This window comes from Carettochelys insculpta, chromosome 1 (assembly GCF_033958435.1).
Source record: "Carettochelys insculpta isolate YL-2023 chromosome 1, ASM3395843v1, whole genome shotgun sequence".
NCBI classification, from domain to species: domain Eukaryota; kingdom Metazoa; phylum Chordata; order Testudines; family Carettochelyidae; genus Carettochelys; species Carettochelys insculpta.
Window position 1 is genome coordinate 231,279,534 of NC_134137.1, and position 21,701 is coordinate 231,301,234.

The window sequence follows — 21,701 nt, forward strand, 5'->3', positions numbered from 1 at the left end:
GACAGGGCCTTAGCAGAAGACAGCCCCACCCCTTAGGAATCCCTGCCTAGGGCTGGGAATTCTGCAGCCACTGGGCTCCACGTACTTGGAGACACCTCAAAGCACACAACACGGGAAGGAACAAACAGAGTGGTTGGGGCTGGGGGTAGGACCTTGCCTCTCTGCCTCCCCTACCCCCATGTTAGGCATGCACTGGCGGGTTATTCTCAGGGATCAAAGTGCGTGTGTGTATATTAGGAGAGGATCGGGAGGTTAAAAATTGCACAACATCAACTGTTCTTGCACCCCCAGATACCACTCTCTTCTCACCCCACCTGGTGGGTTACGCCCAGGCTTCCTCTCCTGCCCCTCCCTCCCACGGGGCCAGTGAAGCCCAGTCTATCCATTGCCTAAGCACATCCTGGGACAGTTAAGTTAATGATGGTAGTGGAAAGCTGTGGTACAAGCAACTCATTCCTGATGTAGCAGAGGCAACAGAAGTGGATGCTCCCTGGCTGGGACTGGAGGGGTTGTGGAAGCCAGCTCCGCTGTTCTCACAGGTTTACCAGTGGGATCCTGGAGAGAAAAAAAGAATCATAGATGGAAGATGCCTCCTTAGGTCCCCCCTCCCTCCCTGGCTAGGGCTGTTCCCCACCCCCAACCTCTCCCCAAGGCTCCTAGTAACTCAAGTGAAGGGGCTCCAGGCCCTTCCCTTAGAGAAAGGACACCAGGGACTCTCAGACTTCTTAGCACTGGAGGACAGTTCCTCAGCTCCCTTCCCCAGATACACTCTTTTTCCTCACTTTGTCCCCCACCAAACAATGCCACCGTGCTCTGAGTTTCAAAGACTGTCATCGGTAAATTTCACTCTCCCTCCTTCCATTTGCAGTCTCTTCTTGTTCCATCATTCTTTTCCTCCTCTCTCTCCTCCCTTGTCTCTGTCCCCATCTTACTGCCCCCCTTTCTGTCACTCACCGGTTGAGCTGGAAGGTCCTGCTTTTCCCCTGGCCCCCCAGTTTCTCTACACCCTCCTGGACCTGCCTGGGCTCCTCCATCTCAGATGTTGGGACCAGTGTGTCTCCGTAGGGTCCCAGGATGCTGACTGTGGTGGGTGACAGGTCCGTGAGTGGCTGCTGACTCTCCTGCTGCCGCACTCCACTCTGCTGCCCAGAGTGACGACGACGCTTCTGATTACGGTCCCAGCTGCCGTGAGAGAGAGTCACTACAACTAAGGGAACCCTCCTCTCCTCAGGTACTCAAAACCTCAAGAACAATGGGATCTGTACCCTTGTGTCCCCAGGGAAACCTGGCACGCTGAGAGCAATGGGGTCCAGGCTCCAAACCCCCCCCATGCACACAGCCCCATGAGCACAGGAGATCCTTGTGCACAAAGCCCCTCCCCATAAGTCCAAGCAGCGGCTCTGGCCCCATAGGCCCCCAGAGTGCGTGAAGTCCACGCACTTGCAGCTGCCCAAGCAGAACAACGTCCACGCCCCCGCAAACCCCACTCACCAGAACTTGAATATTATCCCAGTGGCAACTAGGACAATAATGATGGAGATGGTGATAGTAACATAGAGCTGAGGATCCACACCTAAGAGAGATGGACGGAGCATGTGAGAGCCACAGCTGGCACCCAGCCAAAGGCACTGCAGGGAAAGGGACAGGAAAGCTTGGTAGGGAGGGTCCCCGCCCCTCTGAGTGAACTCCTGGCCTCTCTCAGCAGGAGGTGCCATGAGGACCAGCTTGAAAGAGATGCGGAGCAGATTTACCTTCCCCCCGGGGCCCGAACAAGAAGGGCCTCAGTGTAGCAGGGGTTTCCCGCAGGTTGAGCCCCGCATTGTGCAGCAGCGAGTGGGAGTTGGGTTGTGCTGTTGCCATCCCGTGTGGTGAAACAAAGGTGTAACCCAGAGGCGGGAAGCCTGGATTGGCTGAGTTGGTGTCACCTCCATCCTCGTCTGACACCGTGGGGCCCCATACGATGGCCCAGGGGTACTGGGATGAAGACAGCCCCTCCTCAAACCCAGAGGGGGTGGCAGGCCGGGCCCCTGGGGTCTGGCGCCTCCGCCGCATCGGATGACGCAGCTCCCCCTCCTGTGGGGTCAGAGGCCGCTGGCGCAGTGTGATGAAGCGAGAGTCTCTCTCTGGGGGTGAGATCTTGTCCCAAATGCACACAGGCCTGGCAGCTGCAGGGCTGCGACGGGCACAGAGTGGCCGGGGAGCGAGCGGACTCCGGGAGCGAAGAGACCAGACACCATGTGAAGAGAATGATAAGGCCAGGAGCAGGAGGGTCCAGAGCTGCAGTGAGTGGAGGCAGGAAACCAGTGGGAGCATCACACTGTGGGGAGAGGGAGAGAGAACTGTAAGAAGACACCTCCTGCTGGGAGATGCCAGGCCGGGAGCTGCTGAGATGTCCCACCACAACCAGCACTCCTAGGCCTATTCCTACAGTGGCATACCTGAAAGTTCCCCCCATTAGCCAGTATGCCTTTCCCATTCTGTGTTGTGTCTTCTACATGGCTGGTTAACTTAGTTGTGAACCTACCAGGTACCTGACTCCATAGCAGAGGCAACGGTGTCTTCACTCAGCATCCACCTCGTCTCATATTCTTCACTAAGGGACAGAAAAAGGAGGTTCAGTGCATGTCATCTCCCACTCCTGGTGTCCCTCGGTAGCGATGGGCAACATTGAATCATGCCTGCTTATTCACAGACCAGGCCCGGCCACACAGCCCACAGGCACCCATCTTGAACAGACTCACACAGGCACACACCGAAGTCCCCCATTCTCCCACATGCACACATATACACACAAAGGCACATGCACGCATTTAGTCACACCCAACACTGCGCATACACACCCAGCGACTACTGTGTTTGAAGGTCAAAAGGGGAATTAAGTCTTTGTCACTAGCACAAGTTGGAATCTGCGTCCCTATGTTTGTTTACAGTGCGGAGTGAGTAATCCATTTATTAAAAAAGAGACTCCTCCATTGTGTGTCAGAAAAAAGAGAAAATGGGAAAAAACAACAGTGATAAAAAAATAATGAAAGTGGGAATGAATCATCGAGAAAAATCCAGATCGCCTAAAGAATTTGAGAGTAAAAATGTGCCCATCAAATATTTAGTCTTTACATTCTCATTGGCTAATATGGAATTAGCTTTTCCATACTGACAAGTATCAGAGAAGTAGCCGTGTCAGTCTGTATCTTCAAAAACAACAAGAAGTCCTGTGGCACCTTATAGACTAACAGAGATTTTGGAGCATAAGCGGGTCTTTGCCCACAAAAGCTTATGCTCCAAAACATCTGTTAGTCTATAAGGTGCCACAGAACTTCTTGTTGCTTTTCCATCCCCTCCGTTCCAGGTGTCTTCTCTTTCTCCACTGCTCTACCTCACACACACAGGCACACTCCTTTCTGAGGTTTTCCCACTCTCTCTATTAAACTATTGTTACCTTGCATAGATACTAGTGAGCTAAAGGCTGACTTAGTGGGTTGGATTTACATTTTGGCCATGTTCGTTCTCCTTACATTTTAGCCTGGCACTAGCAGACATGGTGGTGCTACCTTTTGTGCGCCAGTGATGCTCCAGCTCTCAGCCCTTCCTCTAAGCAATGTCCAGTGGAGACTCAGACTCTTTTCTGAGATGGGGACTTCAGGGATGACAGGCACGGTGGGCTCCAGGGCAAGGCTATCTCTGCCTTCCCAGAGGGGCGGGACTTCAGGCAGAGAGGGGTGGGGCCAGGATAGCCAGCCCTTACCACTGCATGGACCTCCTCCTCCTCCCCTGCCTGCCCCCTGCCCTCAGAGTTGCGCAAATTGCCTGGTGTGGCACACCGGCGGTGGTTCACAGGTGCCCAGGGATCTGGCTGCTGCCAGAGGGACAGCAACAGTGGCCAGGAGCCTGAAGCCCTTTTGAATGGCTGGGCCCCTGGGCAATTGCCCTCTTTCCCTCCCACCCCCTCAAGATGGGCCTGAATGGGAGGTGATGAGGTGGCAGACATTGGGAGTCTGTTATAAAACAAAGCCTTTAGGCAGGAAGTCAATACGAATATTCTGCAAATTTCCTAGAGGTAGCTACAAAATATTCACCCCAGGGTGAGTGAGGTGGTCGGTGGGGAGGACACATTGGTAGCTCCTTGCAGCTCCGGGGTAGTATCCTGGAGAGGGGTAGGAAACTGCCTGCATGCAAAGATATGGCAGAAGCTCGTGACTGGGTGAGCACGGAGACTGTCCTGCCTGAGGTGACTCAGTGGGATGACCTGTTGCACAACCTCCACGCCCAAGCTCCACACAATCCTTTGGGGGATTTTGCCACATACATACACGGACACAAGACACAGTATCCCCCGTATGCACCACATACACACAGTCTCACCCTGCAAGCCATGTACCCCCCCCTCCCCGAACACACAGAGAATCACCCCCCTGCAAGCCATCCATTAGAAACAACCTCCCCCAACCTTTTATAAATTAAACCCCTTCCTATGGGTAGGTGAGGAGTGTCGTGCCAGCTGTATGGCCAGGAAGGTGCCCTCTCAAGAGCACCTGGGGGGTGCAGAGGTTAGCATGAGATGACAGCCACCCTGCGGGAGTGGATGTCTCGCTGCTGATGTGTTAAGTGTGGATATTTTTAGGTTGCTTCTGCTAAATATTTAAACAAGGTTCACAGAGGAAAAGAATTCTCATCCATCTGCTAATGCAGCCAGCCCCACTCCCACACACGACAGGATCACCCTCTGAAGAGAACCTGGGGTTCCCCCAGTATGAAAGTGCGGGGAGATCAGCAGCTGCTGTGTCTCATTGATGCAGAGGTTACATTACTCCCAGGCTGTGAGGGACAGTGGAGCCTAGCATTCATGTGAAAGAAGTTTAAATCCAAATCCTGATGCTAGTGCCCTGGGGTCCGTCCGGAGCCCTCTGTATTTTGGAAATGATAGTGCTGGTGTTCCAGGGTGTGGATCCCACCAGGCTCAGTAACTTGGGGTGTGAATCCTGTCAAGAGCGCACTGAAGTGCAGCTTCCCACCTGCCTGGGCTGCACTAGCTGTTAGGGCCTCAGGATCTGGCTCCTGCTGTGCTTTCGGTGGTGGCAATGTGAATTTCAGATGTAGTGCTCGATGGAGTACGTCCTTCTGCACTCAATGGCAGGGAGTAGGAATTTGAACGCTATTGTCCTAGGGGTGGGAATCTTATATGGCTGTGAACCTAAAGCTCTATATAAGCAAAGGGAAGCTTTATTCCACCTATACGTTGGAGGGTGATGGTGAGATTGGAATTTAAGCACTATATAAAGTTTACATGTGAGTTTACGTGCAGGTGGCATGAGTCCCAGTGCTAAGATCCTGTAGTGCAGATCCTGCTGTGCTTGGGGGCTGTGTGAATTCATTGGTGCCTCAGGCTGCGTTAGAGGTCTGGGAATGCAAATCCTGCTGCTAGCAAACTGCAACCTGTGTGAATTCCAGCCCTAAAGTTCTGAGGGGTGGATGCCACTGCCTCTGGCAGCTGTAAGTGTGAGCCCCAGGCCGCTACCCTCAGGTGCGGATCTTGCTGTGCTCAGGAGCTGGGAGGCTGAATCCAGCTTTGCTGAGGTTCTGGAAGCAGTGTTCCCTGAAAGCTGAGTGCTTGAGTGGCCACCCAGAAGAGAGTCAAATGCTGCCTAGCTGATTAGTAAGATCTGAAGAAGTGGATCATTTTGTTAGTCTTTAGAGTGCTACATGACTGCTATTTCGTTTTGCCCTAGCTGATTAGCAGAGCACCCACAGCTGACAGCATTTGTTTCTACTGGTGGTTCACATTCGCACATGCCTCAGTGCATATAACAAAATCTATTCCACACATGGATGGAAAAAATTAGAGGAAGCATTGGCAGGAAGCATTAGTTCTGGTGCCCTTAGATGGGAATTCCATGCTGATGCTGGCAGACCAGGTTCCAGCTCATGCCAAGGTCTCCTTGTCTCAACTGAAAACTGACAGACTACTGAAATCAGTCTGGCTCACCTGGATGTTGTGAAAAACTGGTATTAGAATGATAAAAATGTGTTTAGTGTTTAGACTCCATTGAATGTTTATGAATTGCTGCATTCATTTCTCTCACAACATCTGTGTCCTATATTGTAAGATAATATATGAGCAGTTGTATTGTGAACCTCTGAACTGTGTAAATCCCCAGACAGGAGACAGACATCAATTAGAATTATGTGGAGATTTTCAACAGAATCCCAAAAAGAAAAATCTATCAATGCCAGACAGACTATTGTGGGATGTTGCAACTAGAATTTCCCTGTGTACCAACAGAAGGATAACAGACTTCTACTGTTCTTCTCTTCTTCCTGTGCACTTCCATGCAAGTAGAGTCCTTCCATCAGCTAAATTTGCAAGTCAGAGCATATGGCAGAGGGGGAATAAATCCCCCAAACAAATGGAACTTGGAATCTCTATGAGCTTGGGCTCTGGAGCAGCAAGACATTTCTAGGCATACACAAGAGATCTTCAGCTGCTTAGCCAGGGTTAGCCCTAATGGACATGTAGATTTTTTGGAGCAGAGAAGCCTCTATTACCAGATGCGTCTTAATTCTGAACCACATTGTTGTTTGTAAAGTTAAAGCACGCAAACAGATACAACTCTTTAATTTCTTTTTCCTAAATAATAAATCTGTATAAAGTCTATTACAAGCTAGGCTGCAAATGTCTTTGGGAGGAAATCTAATGTGCAACTGACACGGAGCAAGTAACAGATCCTCTGGAGCTGAAATTAACATGAATACTCTTGTGATTCTTGGCGGAAGAGACCATCTATCACAAAGGTAGGCTCACCTGGGCTGCAAGATAAATCAGCATACCCAAGGAGACGGACAGTGACTCCATGTTAAGGCTGTTGTATTACCTGAGGAGTTTCCATTTGACATGTGGTTGCTGAAATCTAAGTGAAGAACTCACAACCAATTGGGAGTTTGTGCAAGCTCTTCTAACACTCTGCCCTGAGGTTGGTATCCTCTCTCTTGAGTCACTGCAGGAAGCATCACACACGATACATCCAGACTCAGACTGTGTATACTGAGGCTCATGTACTAACTAGAAGCAGATCCCATTGCAGGTGGAGGCTGGGAATGGGGATCCAATGCTGCCACTCTGGGTTATGTAGCCGGCTGCACACACACACTGGCTCTGGCTTCCTGTGGCAGAGAGCCCACTGTTCTTAGGAACTGGTTTAAGTCTTGGTGCTTATGCCACAAAGCATGGATCCCACTATGCCAAAAAACTGGCAGTATGCCTGTCAAAACTAATGCCCTGGGCAGTCTGCTGCACTCCTGGGCTGAAAGAGTGCATGCCTGTGTTAGTAGGCTGAACCTGAGGTGGTGTTCCATTTGATTGTTGTGTATATGATTCCCACGGCCAGTGTCCTGAAATGCAGATCCTGTTGCAACCAGATGGATCCCAAAAATTCATTACAGACAACTGTTTATCCATGCTGATGCCCCTCATAGGAGGGTGGGAGCCAAGGATGCTCAATTCTGCCATCCTATTCAAAATAAAACTTAGAGAGAACTAGAGAGACTGCACGACACGATCAAGGTGCCAGTAATGATAGCCAGCTACGCATCAGCTGTTATCTATACAGTCCAACTGCTGGAAGCGGAAGTGAGACAAATTTAAATAAGCTGCAAATTTTTAAGAATGAGGATCCCACAATAGAACAACGTACTTAGGACAGTGGTAGATTGCCTTTAATTGGATGTATTTCCAAAAGCTATGATGTAGTGTCTGTAGAAGTTATGGGCTTGATGCAGGAAAGAAAATTGGTGACATTCTCTGTGCTATACAAGAGGTTACACAAGATGATCACAATGGTCCCTCATGGCCTTGCAAACTATAAATCTCATAGCTTTCTTGATGCTTCGTGGTAAACAACATCTGAATGATGAGCAACTGGCTAAATCTGAATACATATGAGGCAGGTCATGCTAGTGGGAAGAAGGCAAGCCAGGATGGTCAAAAGATTGCCACTAATTCTATCTGACATGGTTCTGGGCATAGTGATCTGTATTTCTGTAACATTTAAATAAGACGATTGCAATACTCTGTATAAGAATGAAGCACTTTCCCTTCAGAGAGCTTTGGCTAATTCAGAATGCATCAGCCTGTTTGTTCTGCAACACATTTTTTGCTGGAATGGCTCACCCTGGTTCTCTGCACCCACACAGGGCCCCCATTCAACGCAGGGCCCCCATTGAACACAGAGCCCAGTCAGGATCTCTGTCCTGATTTTCAAAGCTCTGTATGGGACTGACCCCTGAGCAATCAATTGCCTCTCCCTCTGTGAAAATGGCTACAGATGACAAACACCTTCCACTGGAATAATGAAACTGTGAACCGGATTTGGGACCCCAGGGCGGGGGCAGGGGGCTCAACATTTAGAGGAGCTGGAAGAGTTCCAAGACTATGCAGATCACTAATTACCCATTAACTCCACCTCACTGAGAACTAAAGGCACCTCTTTGCCCAATCAGATCCGCACCAAATTCCTATTCTTTATAATAATTCAAAACAAAACTGAGTACGACCCACTTCCCCATCCCCCCAGCCAAAGAGAATGATATCATGACTGTCAGCCACAGCCAAGCCTGGGACTGCGAATCCCACTGGTAGTGTCTACTATCAGACCCTACCGAACCTGGGCACTGGCAGCGTGAATATCAGGACTAGTGTGCCAGGGTGCGGGTCTCAACATACTTGATCAATAGGAGTGCAAACCCTGGTGCTAGTGGCTCAAGGCATGACTTCCTCTGCTTCTGAGAGGAGAGAGCGTGAATCCCAGTGCTAGAGAACAGGGACAAGGATCCCACTGTGCTGGGAAAGGCAATTGCCCTAGGGTGTGGGTTCTCCTGGGCGGGGTGAGGTTAAGCGGCTGGGAGTGTGAATGCAAAGGCTAAGGCCCCGAAAGGCGGTGGGGGCGGGGTGTTGATTCATGATACAAATGCACGTGGGGTATCCCTCTCCGCAGGGATAGGGAAATGAGGTTCCCACATGCTGCGAGATGTTGCCGTGTTTGGAGGCTGAGTTTGAACCCAGGGTGATGAGTGTCGGTGGATGCTGTTGTACTTGTTGGCTCTGATTGCGACTCCTGTGCTGGTCCCCCTCCCGCTCTGTTGGTCCCATGGTGCTGAGGTGCTCGGAGTATTGACCCCACGTTATTGCAATGGGGTGAGGATCTTGCAGTGTTCAGTGGCTGGCAATGGCAAGCCCAGTGGCCCAGTGCTTGAGCACACTAGGGCTTAGAGCCCCATCCTGCCCGGGCGTTCAGGCACAGTGCAGTGAGCCCTGCCCCTGGGGCCGGCGGCTGGGGAGCGTGGATCTCCCTGAGCTTGGGCCGGGCTGTGAAATCAGAGCTTGCGCTCTCGGCAGACCTGCAGCTGGGAGCGGAGTGTGACCCGCGGGGGCAGCTCTGCAGGCGCGGATCGGGCACCCCGCGGCTGGGCGGGGAGGGTCCCCCGCAGGTGTCACGAGTCTGCCGATTCTCTGCCCCTCCCGTTCCCCCCCAGCGGCCGCCCCCGGGCTCCGCAGCCCGTCTCCCCGCTCGGTGCGCCCGGCCGCTTCGGGGCTGGGGGACCCTCCGGCGGCGGCTCCGGCACAACAGGTCTCCGGGCGCGCCAGGGCCGGGGAGGTGAGGGGCGCTGGCCGGAGGGGGGCTGGGGGCGCGGGGACCAGGGCGCCGGGGAGCGATGCGCCCCCCCCCCGCAACCTGCCGCGGCGCCCGAAGCCAAACTCACCTGGCGGGCGGGCGCCCGAGGGGCCGGCGGCGCGGGGGAGCCCGGGGCTGGGCGTGCCCGGCTGGGGCGGCCGCGGCCGGTGCCTCGCATGGCCGGGCGGGCGGCGGGCTGAGCCCTGGCTGGAGGAGCGAGAGACGGGCTGGAAATAAACAGCTGCCGAGGGCTGGGCCAGCCCCGCCGCTGCCGCCCCTCGCCGGCGCGTTAACCCCCTGCCTGCCGGCGGCGGTGCGGGGCCGGGGGCGGCGGAGCCGAGCCGAGCCGGGGGCCCCGCGCGCAGCGCAGCGCAGCTTAGCGCAGCCGGGCCCCGGGAGCCCTCACCCCAGGCGCCTCGATCCTGCGTCTGCCCGTCGGCCGCCGCCCCCCGCCCGCCCCGCGGGCTCCTTCCCCGCCCCCGCCCCCGCCCCCCACACCTGGCCCCGGGGCTCCCAGCTGCCGAGCCCCCCCCCCCCCCCCCCGCGCCCTGCAGCAGGACCCCGCCCCCCACCCCCACCCCCGGCTCATCCCGCCGCTCCTTGTAGCGGGAGGCGATCACGTTGCTATGGAGCGAGGCGTCTCCAAGGGCCCGTCACTTGTGGCTGGGGCGCGGGCTGGTGCAGGCCGAGGCGGCGGAGCCCGTGCCCGGGAGCAGTGAGGCAGGGAGACACCCCCCCCGCCCCGCCCCTTCCCCCCAGCCCCGTTCCTCAGCCCCCCCCCAGCACCCCCGCCCCAGCCAGCCCTGCCGCCTCCCGTCTGTGAACGCCTCTCCCCACCCCCAAGAGCCCGAGCGCCCGCCCTGCGTGGCCCCCTCCAGGCCACTCCCCTCCTCTGGGGTCTGAGCTGTGCCTCATTATCCTACCCGCTGGAGTCAGCCCAGGAACCCTGCCCCTCTGCCCTGAACCCCTCCTCTGGGACCCCCAACCCAACAGCAGGGTGCCCCATCCGAACAGGACTGCCCTCGCCCATACAGCCAGCCACTTGCCCTGAGATCTCCCGCTTTCTAACACCCTCCCAGGGCTCCCCTTGCCCCGGACCTCCGCTCCTCACAATCTGTCGCCCCCTGTATAAACCTGGGCCCCCAGTACTTCTTCACTTCTAAAATCAGGCTGTGAAAGCTTTGCATGTCTGGGGAGGTTTGGGGGAGGAGGGTGGCAGAGAACTGAGCGTCACTGTGTATTTTGGGGAGCGTGCCAGTGTCCACATCCTGTGTCTGCATGCCCTGCTCTGTACTACGGGGTGTGTTGCCGTGTTTATTTGAGGATGGCTGTGGAAATGGTTACATGTCAGTATGTGGAAATGGGTTTGCCTGTGCCAATTTAATAGTACTTTAAATAATTTGTTGGTATGACAAGCTATGCAAGTGTTGCCAAAATGTACTGAGGCAGGTGCCCACCAGAAGGGAGTATGATTTGCCTAGGAAAGGGTTTCACCTTGTGTTTGGTATTTGATTGCCTACGTCCATGCCTGGTTATTTACCTATGGAAATAATTGTGTTTGGGGGAAACATTGGGAGGGGGGCAGGGGTGTGTATCTGAGGGGTGAGGGTGTTTCACCAGGCAAACATTTCCTTTATCACAAAGCACTAAACACAAAGCATACTTTAAATCCAGAGGGGAAGAACTATGCAACCACCAGCTGACAGAGGCAAAAGGAAAAGAGAAAGACATTTTCTATTCCAGAGTCTGAAATATGAGGGAACAAGAAGACAATTTCCTCACATTCTCATCTCCCAAGGGATGAAGAAGGATTGTTCCTAACCTTGGGAGACAGAAATGGTAGGGACAGCATCACACTGTATAGCAACCTGCCATCACCTTAGGAATGGATATTGATTACAAATAGACACACAGGATCAAACCACAAGAACAGTGTGAAGTCTGAAACAGATAGTACCTACCTTTGACGGACACCAGAAGAGTCTGTATTTACTGCACTTTGTCACCACTTCTGTAGATTGTCATGCCAATAAAGGACAGTGAGTCAAGAGTGTCAGTATGTCTATTTCGTGTGTGTGTGTATGCAGTTGGTGTGTGCTTCTTATGTGTGGCTTTTCATGCATTTTCGAGAGAGTCAGTGTGTTTCTTGTGCTTAGAGAATCAATGAGTATGTGTGGCTGGGGGTGTCAGAATGAATGTGTGGATGTTCATGAGGTTGATGGTGAGAGCTTCTATGTTTTGAGGGATGTCAGTGTGTATGTCTGGTGTGGAGCTGAGGAATTGTGTGCATTTGGGAGAATTTTTGGGTGTGTATTGCTGGAGAGATGTCTGTGTATGTGTGCCTCGGAGCCCCTCCCTTCTCCCTGCTTCTGCACAGTTTTCTGTGGAGATTATCCAGACTTCTCTCCCATTCTCCACACTGTTCAACTCTAACCTTCCTGGGACTTGTGCAAATGATCTGTACAAACCACACTCTGCTAATCCTCACCATGTTTCTTTATGCAGCCAGGGATACACAGGACCAGAGGCACCCCACTGTGAGTGGGAGACATGGCACCACTTCTCCCAAAATTAGAACACGTCTTAATCCTATGCATGTTAGTATGAAGTCTTCCACTGGCTTCCTCCTTGTCTCCCACTCCCTCCTTCCCAGTTCCTGACCTAGGGTTAGCTAAGGGGTATGAGATCCTGGGGGAGGGGTGGGGAGGGGGACTAAACGAACCACTCAGGCTCCTGCTGACCTTTTCAAGTTCTGGTGAATGCATTATTTATAATTAGGAAGCACAAAAGAGAGGAGAAAATTCAGTCAGGAAAAAGGTCAGTTAAAGGGTAAAGATCCAAATGACGCAAAGACTGAAAATCCCCCCAAGAGCAAAAATGCAGACGAAGGAAGAAGCCAGAAAAATGGAAGATACAGAATGACGTCCCCCCGATATCTGAGGTGAAAATAATGAAAAGATGATGTCCAGAAAAAGGAGACAGACAGGTGAGGGAGATAGTCCGAGGGGGGGGGAAGGTGCGAGGCTGATATCTGGGTGAGACTGGGCTAAAGCCAGGGGTTATGATGAATTTAGGGGGAGGGCATGTGGGAGTGTGTGATTAAGGGACTTTTTATTTTAAGAGACAGAATGGGCAGGTCATAGTGAGGTTAGAAGAGTGCTCTGGCTGAGGGGTTGAAGTATTATTAGTCTGAGAAGGTTCTAGTGACACTGGAGTAAGAATTTGGGTGAGGCTGGTGATGGCACTTGTTACTATGAAGCTGGGATGAGGTATGTTGTGCTTAGGATACAGTGGAGATAGATAGGGTGACATTATACACAGGGTATCACTTGGAAGGGGGTAAACTTAGAGTGCCGTAAAGGTTAAAGGATCGGAGTGAGACTGAAGTAGTGATTAGGGTGACAATACCAACGTGAGCCTAACCTCATGTCTTATTTGTTACTATAATGATATATCCTAACCTCCCCTAACCTAAATCTCAGATTACTGGCAAAATTCCACATCTGGAGGAGTGCTAATGTTGTACAAGTATTCAAAAAGGGCAAGCAGAATGACCTGGGTAACTGTAAGCTAGTTTGTCTGGCATCAGTCCTGGACAAAATAATGGAAAAGCTGGTACAGGATTCAATTGATAAAGACTGAAAGGATAGGAATATAATGCATGCCAGTCAATCTGGTTCATGGAGAATACCTCTTGTCAAACTAACCTGATTTCGGTGTTTCATAAAATTATGAGTTTGGATGATAAAGATAAATATATAACTAATAGATTTGGAGTTTTGTAAGGTGTTTGACTTAGTATTTCACGACTTTCTGATTAAAAATTTGCATTACACAGTATCAAAAATTCATGTAATTACAAGATCAGAAGGGACCATTGAGATCATCTAGTCAGACCTACAGTATAACACAGGCTAGATAACTTCCCCACAATGATTCCTAGAGCACATCTTTTAGACAATCTTGATTTACAATTGTTAGCCATAAAGAATCCACACAATTCTTGGTAAGTTCTTCCAATGGTTAATCCACTGAAATTTTACTCATTTCCAGTCTGAATTTTTCTAGTTTCACCTCTAGCCATCAGCAAGTCATACCTTCCTTTGTGAGACTGAAGAGGTCATTATTAAAAATTTGTTCCAGTGCAAGAAATGGGCAAGAGGTGAGTTAATGTTGTTAAGTACCTTGATTGAACACCTTGAGCCTCTCGTTAGAAGGCATGTTTTCTACTCCTTTAATCATTTTTGTGGCTCTCCTCTGCACCGTCTTATTAAAATCCTTCCTGAATTGTGAACACCAGAACTGGACACAGTATTCCAACAGCGGTTGCCCGCTACCAAATATAGCGACAGAGTAACCTCTCTGCTCCTTCTCAGGATTTCTCTATTTATGATCCCTACGAACACATTAATCCTTTTAAACACAATGTCACCCTGGCAGCTCATGTTCAGTTGATTAGCCACCATGACCCTGAAGTCTTATTCAGAGTCACCACTTCTCAGAATGCAGTCCCCCATCTAACATGGCTGACATTCTTTGTTCCTAGATAGGGACATATTTACACTGAGCCAGAGTAAAACACAAAGGGTACATCTACACTCACAAAAAACTTCAAAATAGCCACGCTAATGATGAAATCGAAGACTACTAATGAGCTGCTGAAATGAATATTCAGCACCTCATTAGCATGCCACCATCTGTGGCACTTCAAAAGTGCCACGGTTTGCTCGCCTGCGACTCGTCTACACAGGGGTCCTTTTTGAAAGGGCCTGGCCAACATCAAAATCCCCTTATTGGTATCAGCTGAAATGGATAGGAATAAGGGGCAAGCGAACCGCAGCACTTTTGAAGTGCCACAGCTGGTGGCGTGCTAATGAGGTACTGAATATTCATTTCAGCACCTCATTAGTATTCTTCAATTTGGCCATTAGCATGGCCATTCTGAAGTTTTTTTGTAAGTGTAGACACCGCCTTATTGTTTACTTGCACCTAAGCCATTCAGACCACTCACTCTGGATCAGTGACTTGTGCTATTCATTATTTACCACTCCCCCAGAAGTTACAGCAATAGGAATTCATCATCAAAGGAAAGTATTTCTAGTGTGGTTCTGTACAAGCCAGTGTGAGGTGCACAACTGTTCAACACATTCACCAATTCACAGTCTGGGAGTAAGTTTTCAATCGTTACTGACAAACTTTGCCAATGATACAAAGCCTAGCAGAGTGGTTAACAGTGATGAGACTGAGACAGTCATAAAGAGAGATCTGGATTGGTTGGTAAACTGAGCCCATTCAAACAATTTGTATTTTAGTATAGGCAACTGCAAAGTTATACATATTGGCTAGGTCTACACTAGAGAGTTTTGTCAACAGAAGGGGCCTTCTGTTGACATATCTCAGGAAGCATCTACACACGTAAAGCATTCTGTCGACAGATTCTCGACAGAACTCTGCATTTACCTTGACAGTATTATGCCTCAAAAATTTGAGGCATAACAATCTCTGGACAAGTATCAGAGAGGTAGCCGTGTTAGTCTGTAGCTTTGAGAACAACAAGAAGTCTTGTGGCACCTTATAGACTAATAGATATTTTAGAGCATAAGCTTTTGTGGGCAAAGACCCGCTTCATCAGATGCATGAGTGGGAGGGTGGTTTCAGAGGGGTATTTAAAGAGTGGGGTCCCAGTAAGAGGGAGGGCCAGAGCTGACAAGGTCTATTCAGCAAGGTGAAAATGGCCCATTATCAATAGCAGGTATCAAAAGAGGAAAAAACAAGTCAGATCAGACAGGGGGATGTGAGCCATTGTCAAAGTCTAATGGGGAGATATTAACACCCAGGGCAGAGAAGCTGCTTTCGTAAGATGTGAGCCACTCCCAGTCTCTCTTTAATCCTGCGTCAATGGAGTCAAATTTGCAAACAAATTGCAGCTCAGAGATTTCTCTCTCCATTTGATTTTTGAAACTTCTTTGTTTCAGGACTGCCACCCTTAAATCTGCTACTGAGCATCCAGGGAGATTGAAGGGTTCCTCAACAGGCTTCTGTACATTGCTGTTCCTGATGTCTGATTTATGTCCATTTATTCTTTTGCATAGAGACTGTCCAGTTTGGCCAACGTAAATTGCAGTGGGACACTGCTGGCACATGATGGCATATATTATATTAGTAGATGTGCAGGTAAAGGAGCCCCTGATGGTATGGTTGATGTTAGGTCCTGTGATGATGTCACTGGTGTAGATATGTGAGCAGAGTTGGCAGCGAGGACCATTGCAGGGGCTGGTTCCAGGCCTAGAGCCACTGGTTTGTGATTTGTAGTGGCTGGTGAGGATTTGTTTAAGGTTGGCAGGCTGTCTCTCTGGACAGAGTACTGTTGACAAAAGTGCAATGTAGACATTTCTGTCAATAGAGACAGCTTCCGGTTGCGTGGCAGCCCTCTTTGCAGAGCTGCCATTCCACTTTCTGGCACCATAGGACAGTGCAGTCTGGCAGTTCTCTGTTGACTGAGCAAGTTGTGTGTAGATGCAATCTGTTGACAGAGGTTCTCTCGAGATTACTCAGTCAACAGTAACTCTGTCTACAGATGCTTCTAGTGTAGACATATCCTTAGAAAATAGGAATTCTGGGCCACACTCAGAATGATGGACTGTATCCTGGAAAACAGTGACTCTGAAACGGATTTAGGGCTCATGTTGGGCAAACAATATGAATTCCCAATGTGACACTGTAGAAAAAGGGTGACTGATCCTTGGATGTATAAACAAGAGAGTAGGAATAGGAATGCTCATTACAGAACTGATGGGACCAATACCTGAATTCTGAATCCAGTTCTCGTGTCCGCATCTTTAAAATGATGTTGAAAATGTCTAGAGCGTGCAGAGGAGAGCCACGTAAATTACGTATTTGAAAAGTGGAAAAAATGCCTTACAGTGAGAGACTTAAAGAGTTCCATCTGTTTATCTTATCTAAAAGGAGACTCTGAGATGACTTGATTACAATGCAGAAGTACTGTGATGGAGAGAAAACACTAGGTAACCATGTTGACTGTAGGCTGAGTGCTTGGGCGGCTACCCAGGTGCTGCCCACCTGATTAGCAGAGTGCCCACAGCATGTGTTTCTGTTGGTGGTGCCCACCTGCACTTGCCTGGTCACACACAACAAACCTTATTCCAGCCCTGGATGGAAAAAATTAGAGGGAACAGTGCTAGCTAGCAAGGGGTTCTTAAATATACAGAGAAAGGCATAACAAGAGCCAGTGGCTGGAAGCAGAAGTCAGATAACCTCAAACTAGAAAGAAGGGGTGCCTAATTAACAATGGGGGTGGAACACTAAAGAAAAAAGGGGTGCCTAATTAACAATGGGGGTGGAATGCTAAAGAAAGCGGGAGATTTTCTACTCTTGGAATCTTCATATCAGGATGCTGGCCAGGAAGATACGCTTTAGTAATATACAAATTATTGGGCTCGATGCAGGGGTAATGAGCTGAAATTCTATGGCCTGTGATATGCAGGACGTCAGAATGAATGATCATAATGGTCTTTCCTGAGCTTCAAATGTATGAATCTATGAATTTTTCCATCTTTGAACACAATTGTGAAGAACATGGTGCTGACTGTGACCAGGTAGTGTGGAGCAAGGTAAATCATGATGAATTATCATCTCAGCTATCTCCTTTCTTCATAACTGCATTCAAAAAGAGTAAGGCTTTGTAGTAAGTAGATGCACCCTAATGGGTTTAGAATGAGACAGGATGAAGTTAGAGGAAGAGGCGAGTGGAGTTTTGTTTGGTGTGTGTAGAAGAGTATGGTTAGAGCAGAGAGAGGGGGTGAATTTTAGAGAGAGGATTAGCCCCAAGCCCCAAGCATTCAAAACGCCTGAGCCAGCCCCCAAAATAATAATGAGATTGGTCTTGATTACAATATGAGGGTGTTTTTAAAGGTCCGATTCCTTTTCTTTGCCTCCCAGTTTTAGGATACACTGGTATCATAGGATAAGAAACTAACTTTTCCAAAAAACTTGAAAGCTGTATTTTTCACATCTGCAGGAGCTGGGGCTTTAAGAAAAGCACCAAACATCCCAAATCTCGGCCGCACTAGATTTGGCCCTCAGGAAGTGTGGGGGATGGGCGGCTATGCTTTACTGAGCTATGGTGGTTCTGGGAGAGGTTTAGGGAGAGATTAGGATGAAGGTCTTGAGGACATCTCAGGGTCAGAATAAGGGAAGGAGACTTCAACAGCCTTTCCCCTGTGTTAGCCCCACAGCTGCATGAAGTGGAAGCAGACAGGCAACAGTAGAATCTTGCAGATGAGGTGGGTGAGGGGTAGGGGTGCAGAGCAAGGAGAAAGACAGGAGCACGTAGCTAGGATGATGGAGCTGCCTGGCTTTATCTGACTAATAATGAAAGGCAGCAAGGCAAGCATATCGGAGAGTGTGAGAGAAACGGATCAATAGAGAGATAAAACCTGAGATGGAAGGAGCAAGAGAACAGGGGTAGGGGAGAGAGTTATAAAATACTGCAAATCATACATTATACAGAGGCTATGTATTCACTTTGTGCTGGTGGGAGAGACTACACAAGGTGTAAAGCAGTAGTGAATTAGGCCTAAACACAGCAACAGAGATAAGAGACAGAGATCTGTTGTTAAATCTGCCTTGTGACCACTGACAGTTATTCCCCATCCTGTGTTCCTAGAAATGCTGTTCCCTCTACATTCCTCACTACGTAAGGTTTGTGGAGCATGCCAAGAAAGTGTTAACTCCGCTATCACAAATTCAAGCCTTTCCCTAGTTAACTGATCCAGCATGAGTCCAGTGTGATGCTCAGAAGAACCCCACCCACTTTTTATTAGGAGTTTACAGTGAGGCAGCTATGTCCTCTAGTTTGCTCACTGTGGAAAAAAAGCCACTCATATCTATCACTGACATGGCCCTAATGAATATATACCGTGAACAGGGCTTTCCAAACATGTTAAGCTAACTCAGTTGAGCTATCACAATAGAAAAAAAAAATATTTTTGCCCACACCCTAAGTTAACAACAATTATTTTTGTCCCTGAACGCACATTTGCAGAGTGTCTAAACTTTCCCTTACAAATATATTAATTACCCCTGGAAAACTGGCAATCAATTACTTTGACGTAAAACTCTGGTGTAGGGGTGAGGAGCTCTGGGTTCCATTCCCACTTGTGGGTAGGGTGTATCATGGAATCACAACCTTCATTATTTTGTCAAGAAAACCACTACGGAAACAAATAGGCTTGCACATAGTTTGAGTCCCAACTTTGTCTCCTTTATTTACCAGGGCTCTGTACCTTTTATGGAACTGCATACAGCACACAGAGACATCTAGTGGCTGAATAATATATTGCAAGTAAACATTTAGCAACTGAGAATTGAACTTGAGGCACTAGACCAGAGGGAATTTAGGCCTTGTCAACATTAGAAATTTGTACTAATTTAACTACATACTAATATTGTTAAAGTTGTATGATCCCTTTACAGTCCATAACTATTACTGGTATAAAAACAAAAAGCAGTCAAGTAGCACTTTAAAGACTAGCAAAATGGTTTATTAGGTGAGCTTTCGTGGGACAGACCCACTTCTTCAGACCATAGCCAGACCAGAACAGACTCGATATTTAAGACACAGAGAACCAAAAACAGTGAGCAAGGAGGACAAATCAGAAAAAGATAATCAAGGTGAGCAAATCAGAGAGTGGAGGGGTGGGGGGAAGGCCAAGAATTAGATTGAGCCAAGTATGCAGACGAGCCCCTATAGGCTCAATCTAATTCTTGACCCTCCCCCCCACCCCTCCACTCCCCGACCCGCTCACCTTGATCATCCCTCCCCGATCCATCCTCCCTGCCCACAGCTCTTGGCTCTCTGTGCCCCAAACACTGGTATAAGTCATCTTTATACCTGTGTAATTATGTCCACTCCATAGCTTTTATACTATAAACCAAATCTTAATATAAACAGTTATATTTATGATTCTTTCAAGTGTGGACCAGGTCCAGGAGCCAGTAATCTGTTCCTGACCTTGTGGCTGGAGGGGTCTAACTGTTGCACATGTAGCCTCCCAACAGGAATTTTAGGGGCAAATAATTTAATTAGTTTTAAGAGAGAGAAGAACAAATTAAGAGTGACAGGGGTTGCTTGTGATGAGAGAGGGGAAGGATCCATAGCCCTCAAGTTCACTGCTGGTTTCTTTATTATTGCTCATGCTTCAGGATTTCACTGACTGCTGGCAGCATCAGGAAGAGAGTCCTCCTCCCTCTCACGTTTTCTAGAAGGGATTTTTTAAAAATCTTCTTCCAAAATAACACGGACGGCCATTGCTAAGGTGGGGCATGGGGTGGGGAGGGGAAAGGGAGGAGCAGGGCTTTGAGATGGTACCAAGCATTCTCCCTCTCAACAGCTGGTTCTCCCTCACCCACTCAGGGTCAATGATCATCATATTGTGGGGTCAGATGTGTCCAGCACAAAAATCTCGGTTACATATACACTAGCACACAACCACCATTAACTTTCTGTGGACTCAAGGCATAATAAAACCCTGTTAATATGGTCACCCACAACCTTTCCCAGCTTGTAGAGCTCTGGGCATAAGGACTTTATAAGGAAGGGACTTCACCCCTCTGTGGCCTCCAGGCTTACCCACCCATGTATTCAAGACGTAACATCCATTCCCTGTGGACTCAGGGCTCTATGGGTTCCTGGGTCTTTTACAAGTGAAAGAGCCTTGCACAATAATATTGTTAACCCTTATTTATTAACTGTCACCAAAGCAGCACACAATGCTCACCACTCCCAATAAAGCTGATAAACGTTTCTTGCTGGCCAGTCAGGATCAGACCCACTGACAAGGGGAGTGAAGGGGGCAGTTACACTGGGGCCTGGTGAGTCAAAAGATTCTCAGGCTCTGGCTGCTACTGCTCTTACTGCAGCAGTGGCAGCAGCTGGAATGCTGGGCCCCTTTAAGTCACTGTGGGAGCACCACACCACGCAGCTCTGAGGCTGAGAGCTGGCCGTCCCCAGCCCCACACCTTCAGGGGGCATGGCACCAGCATCCCCACAAGTTGCCTGCAAGAGGTGTTAGCCCTTCTGTCTGGGGACTCCAGCTTCTGCATATTACGATTGACAGAGTGCTGAGGTCTGGCAGCTCTGGTCTCGGGGCCGTCTTCTAGAGTTGGTTCTAAAGAACTTCCTTTTGCATCTCAGTTTATACAGTGAAACTTGAGTCTTGCTTAGCTATACCGTACCCAGTTATTTCACTAAAATACCACGGAACAATTTTCTAACCAATCCTAACATATTGCAAAACAATTCTTTAATCAGTTATTTCCCACGGCCAGACAGGGTTGTCCTTAAGCATATGCAGTGCACACAGCTGTCTAGGGCACCACTAAATTTAGGGCACCTATGCTGCGTATGCCTAGGGGCAAGATGGTAAGCAGCTGAAGGCAGTGCTGGCTTTGACGGACCCATTCCCTAGTTGTGTTCTCCCCACTCCACGGGCTCAGTGCTGGCTCCCGCTGCCCCCCCCCCCCCCCCGCCCCCGGCTGCACCCAGCCCCAGCTTACCTGCTGGTGGAGAGCAGCACAATTGTGGTCCTCGGGACTCAGATGCAGCAGGGGCAGCTGTGTGGCCAATGACTGGAGACAAGCGGTGATCTCCTCTTCAGAGCATCATTTCTCTCCAGCTGGCAGCACAGCCACCCTCTGCTCCTGCTGCCCATGCTTGTGCTGCCTGTGCCTCCTGCTTGCTGCACAGAGGCTGCAGATGAGCCTCCCTCGCTGCTCTGCTCCAGATCAGCTAACTCTCCCAGATGCAGCAAATGGCATCCAATCCAGGAGATTTGGGAACCCCCTGCCATCCACGGCTTCTGCCCCTGCAGCCCCCACCCCCACCCCACTGCAGAGAGCAGCATGAACTATAGTCACTTTGTTGTGCTTTCCTGGCCCCTAGTGTTGAGTGCAGGCGGCAGGAGATGCAGACCCCTCCCTGCTGCTGCTACCAGTGCTCCTAGTCCACCTGCTGGCTGG

General features: G+C 49.6%; 1 protein-coding gene across 1 annotated transcript; it reads right to left on the minus strand.

Annotated features, from left to right (window-relative positions):
* Positions 1-225: 225 nt before the first annotated feature.
* On the minus strand, positions 226-9,855 carry PIANP (PILR alpha associated neural protein). Its single transcript, XM_074983603.1, has 6 exons — positions 9,751-9,855; positions 2,525-2,593; positions 1,752-2,317; positions 1,492-1,573; positions 955-1,182; positions 226-555 (listed from the first exon to the last, which is right to left on the minus strand). The coding sequence occupies exons 2-6, from the start codon at positions 2,569-2,571 to the stop codon at positions 534-536; spliced, it is 945 nt and encodes a 314-aa protein (XP_074839704.1). The 5' UTR covers positions 2,572-2,593; positions 9,751-9,855; the 3' UTR covers positions 226-533.
* Between the last annotated feature and the right edge of the window lie 11,846 nt (positions 9,856-21,701).

Coding starts and splice junctions, on each gene's coding strand:
- PIANP (XM_074983603.1), bottom strand. CDS start 2,571: ATGCTGAGTGAAGACACCGTTGCCTCTGCTATGGAGTCAGGTACCTG. Junction 1,574..1,751: donor GTTCGGGCCCCGGGGGGAAG/GTAAATCTGCTC, acceptor CATCTCTCTTAG/GTGTGGATCCTCAGCTCTAT. Junction 556..954: donor AGGACCTTCCAGCTCAACCG/GTGAGTGACAGA, acceptor TTTTCTCTCCAG/GATCCCACTGGTAAACCTGT.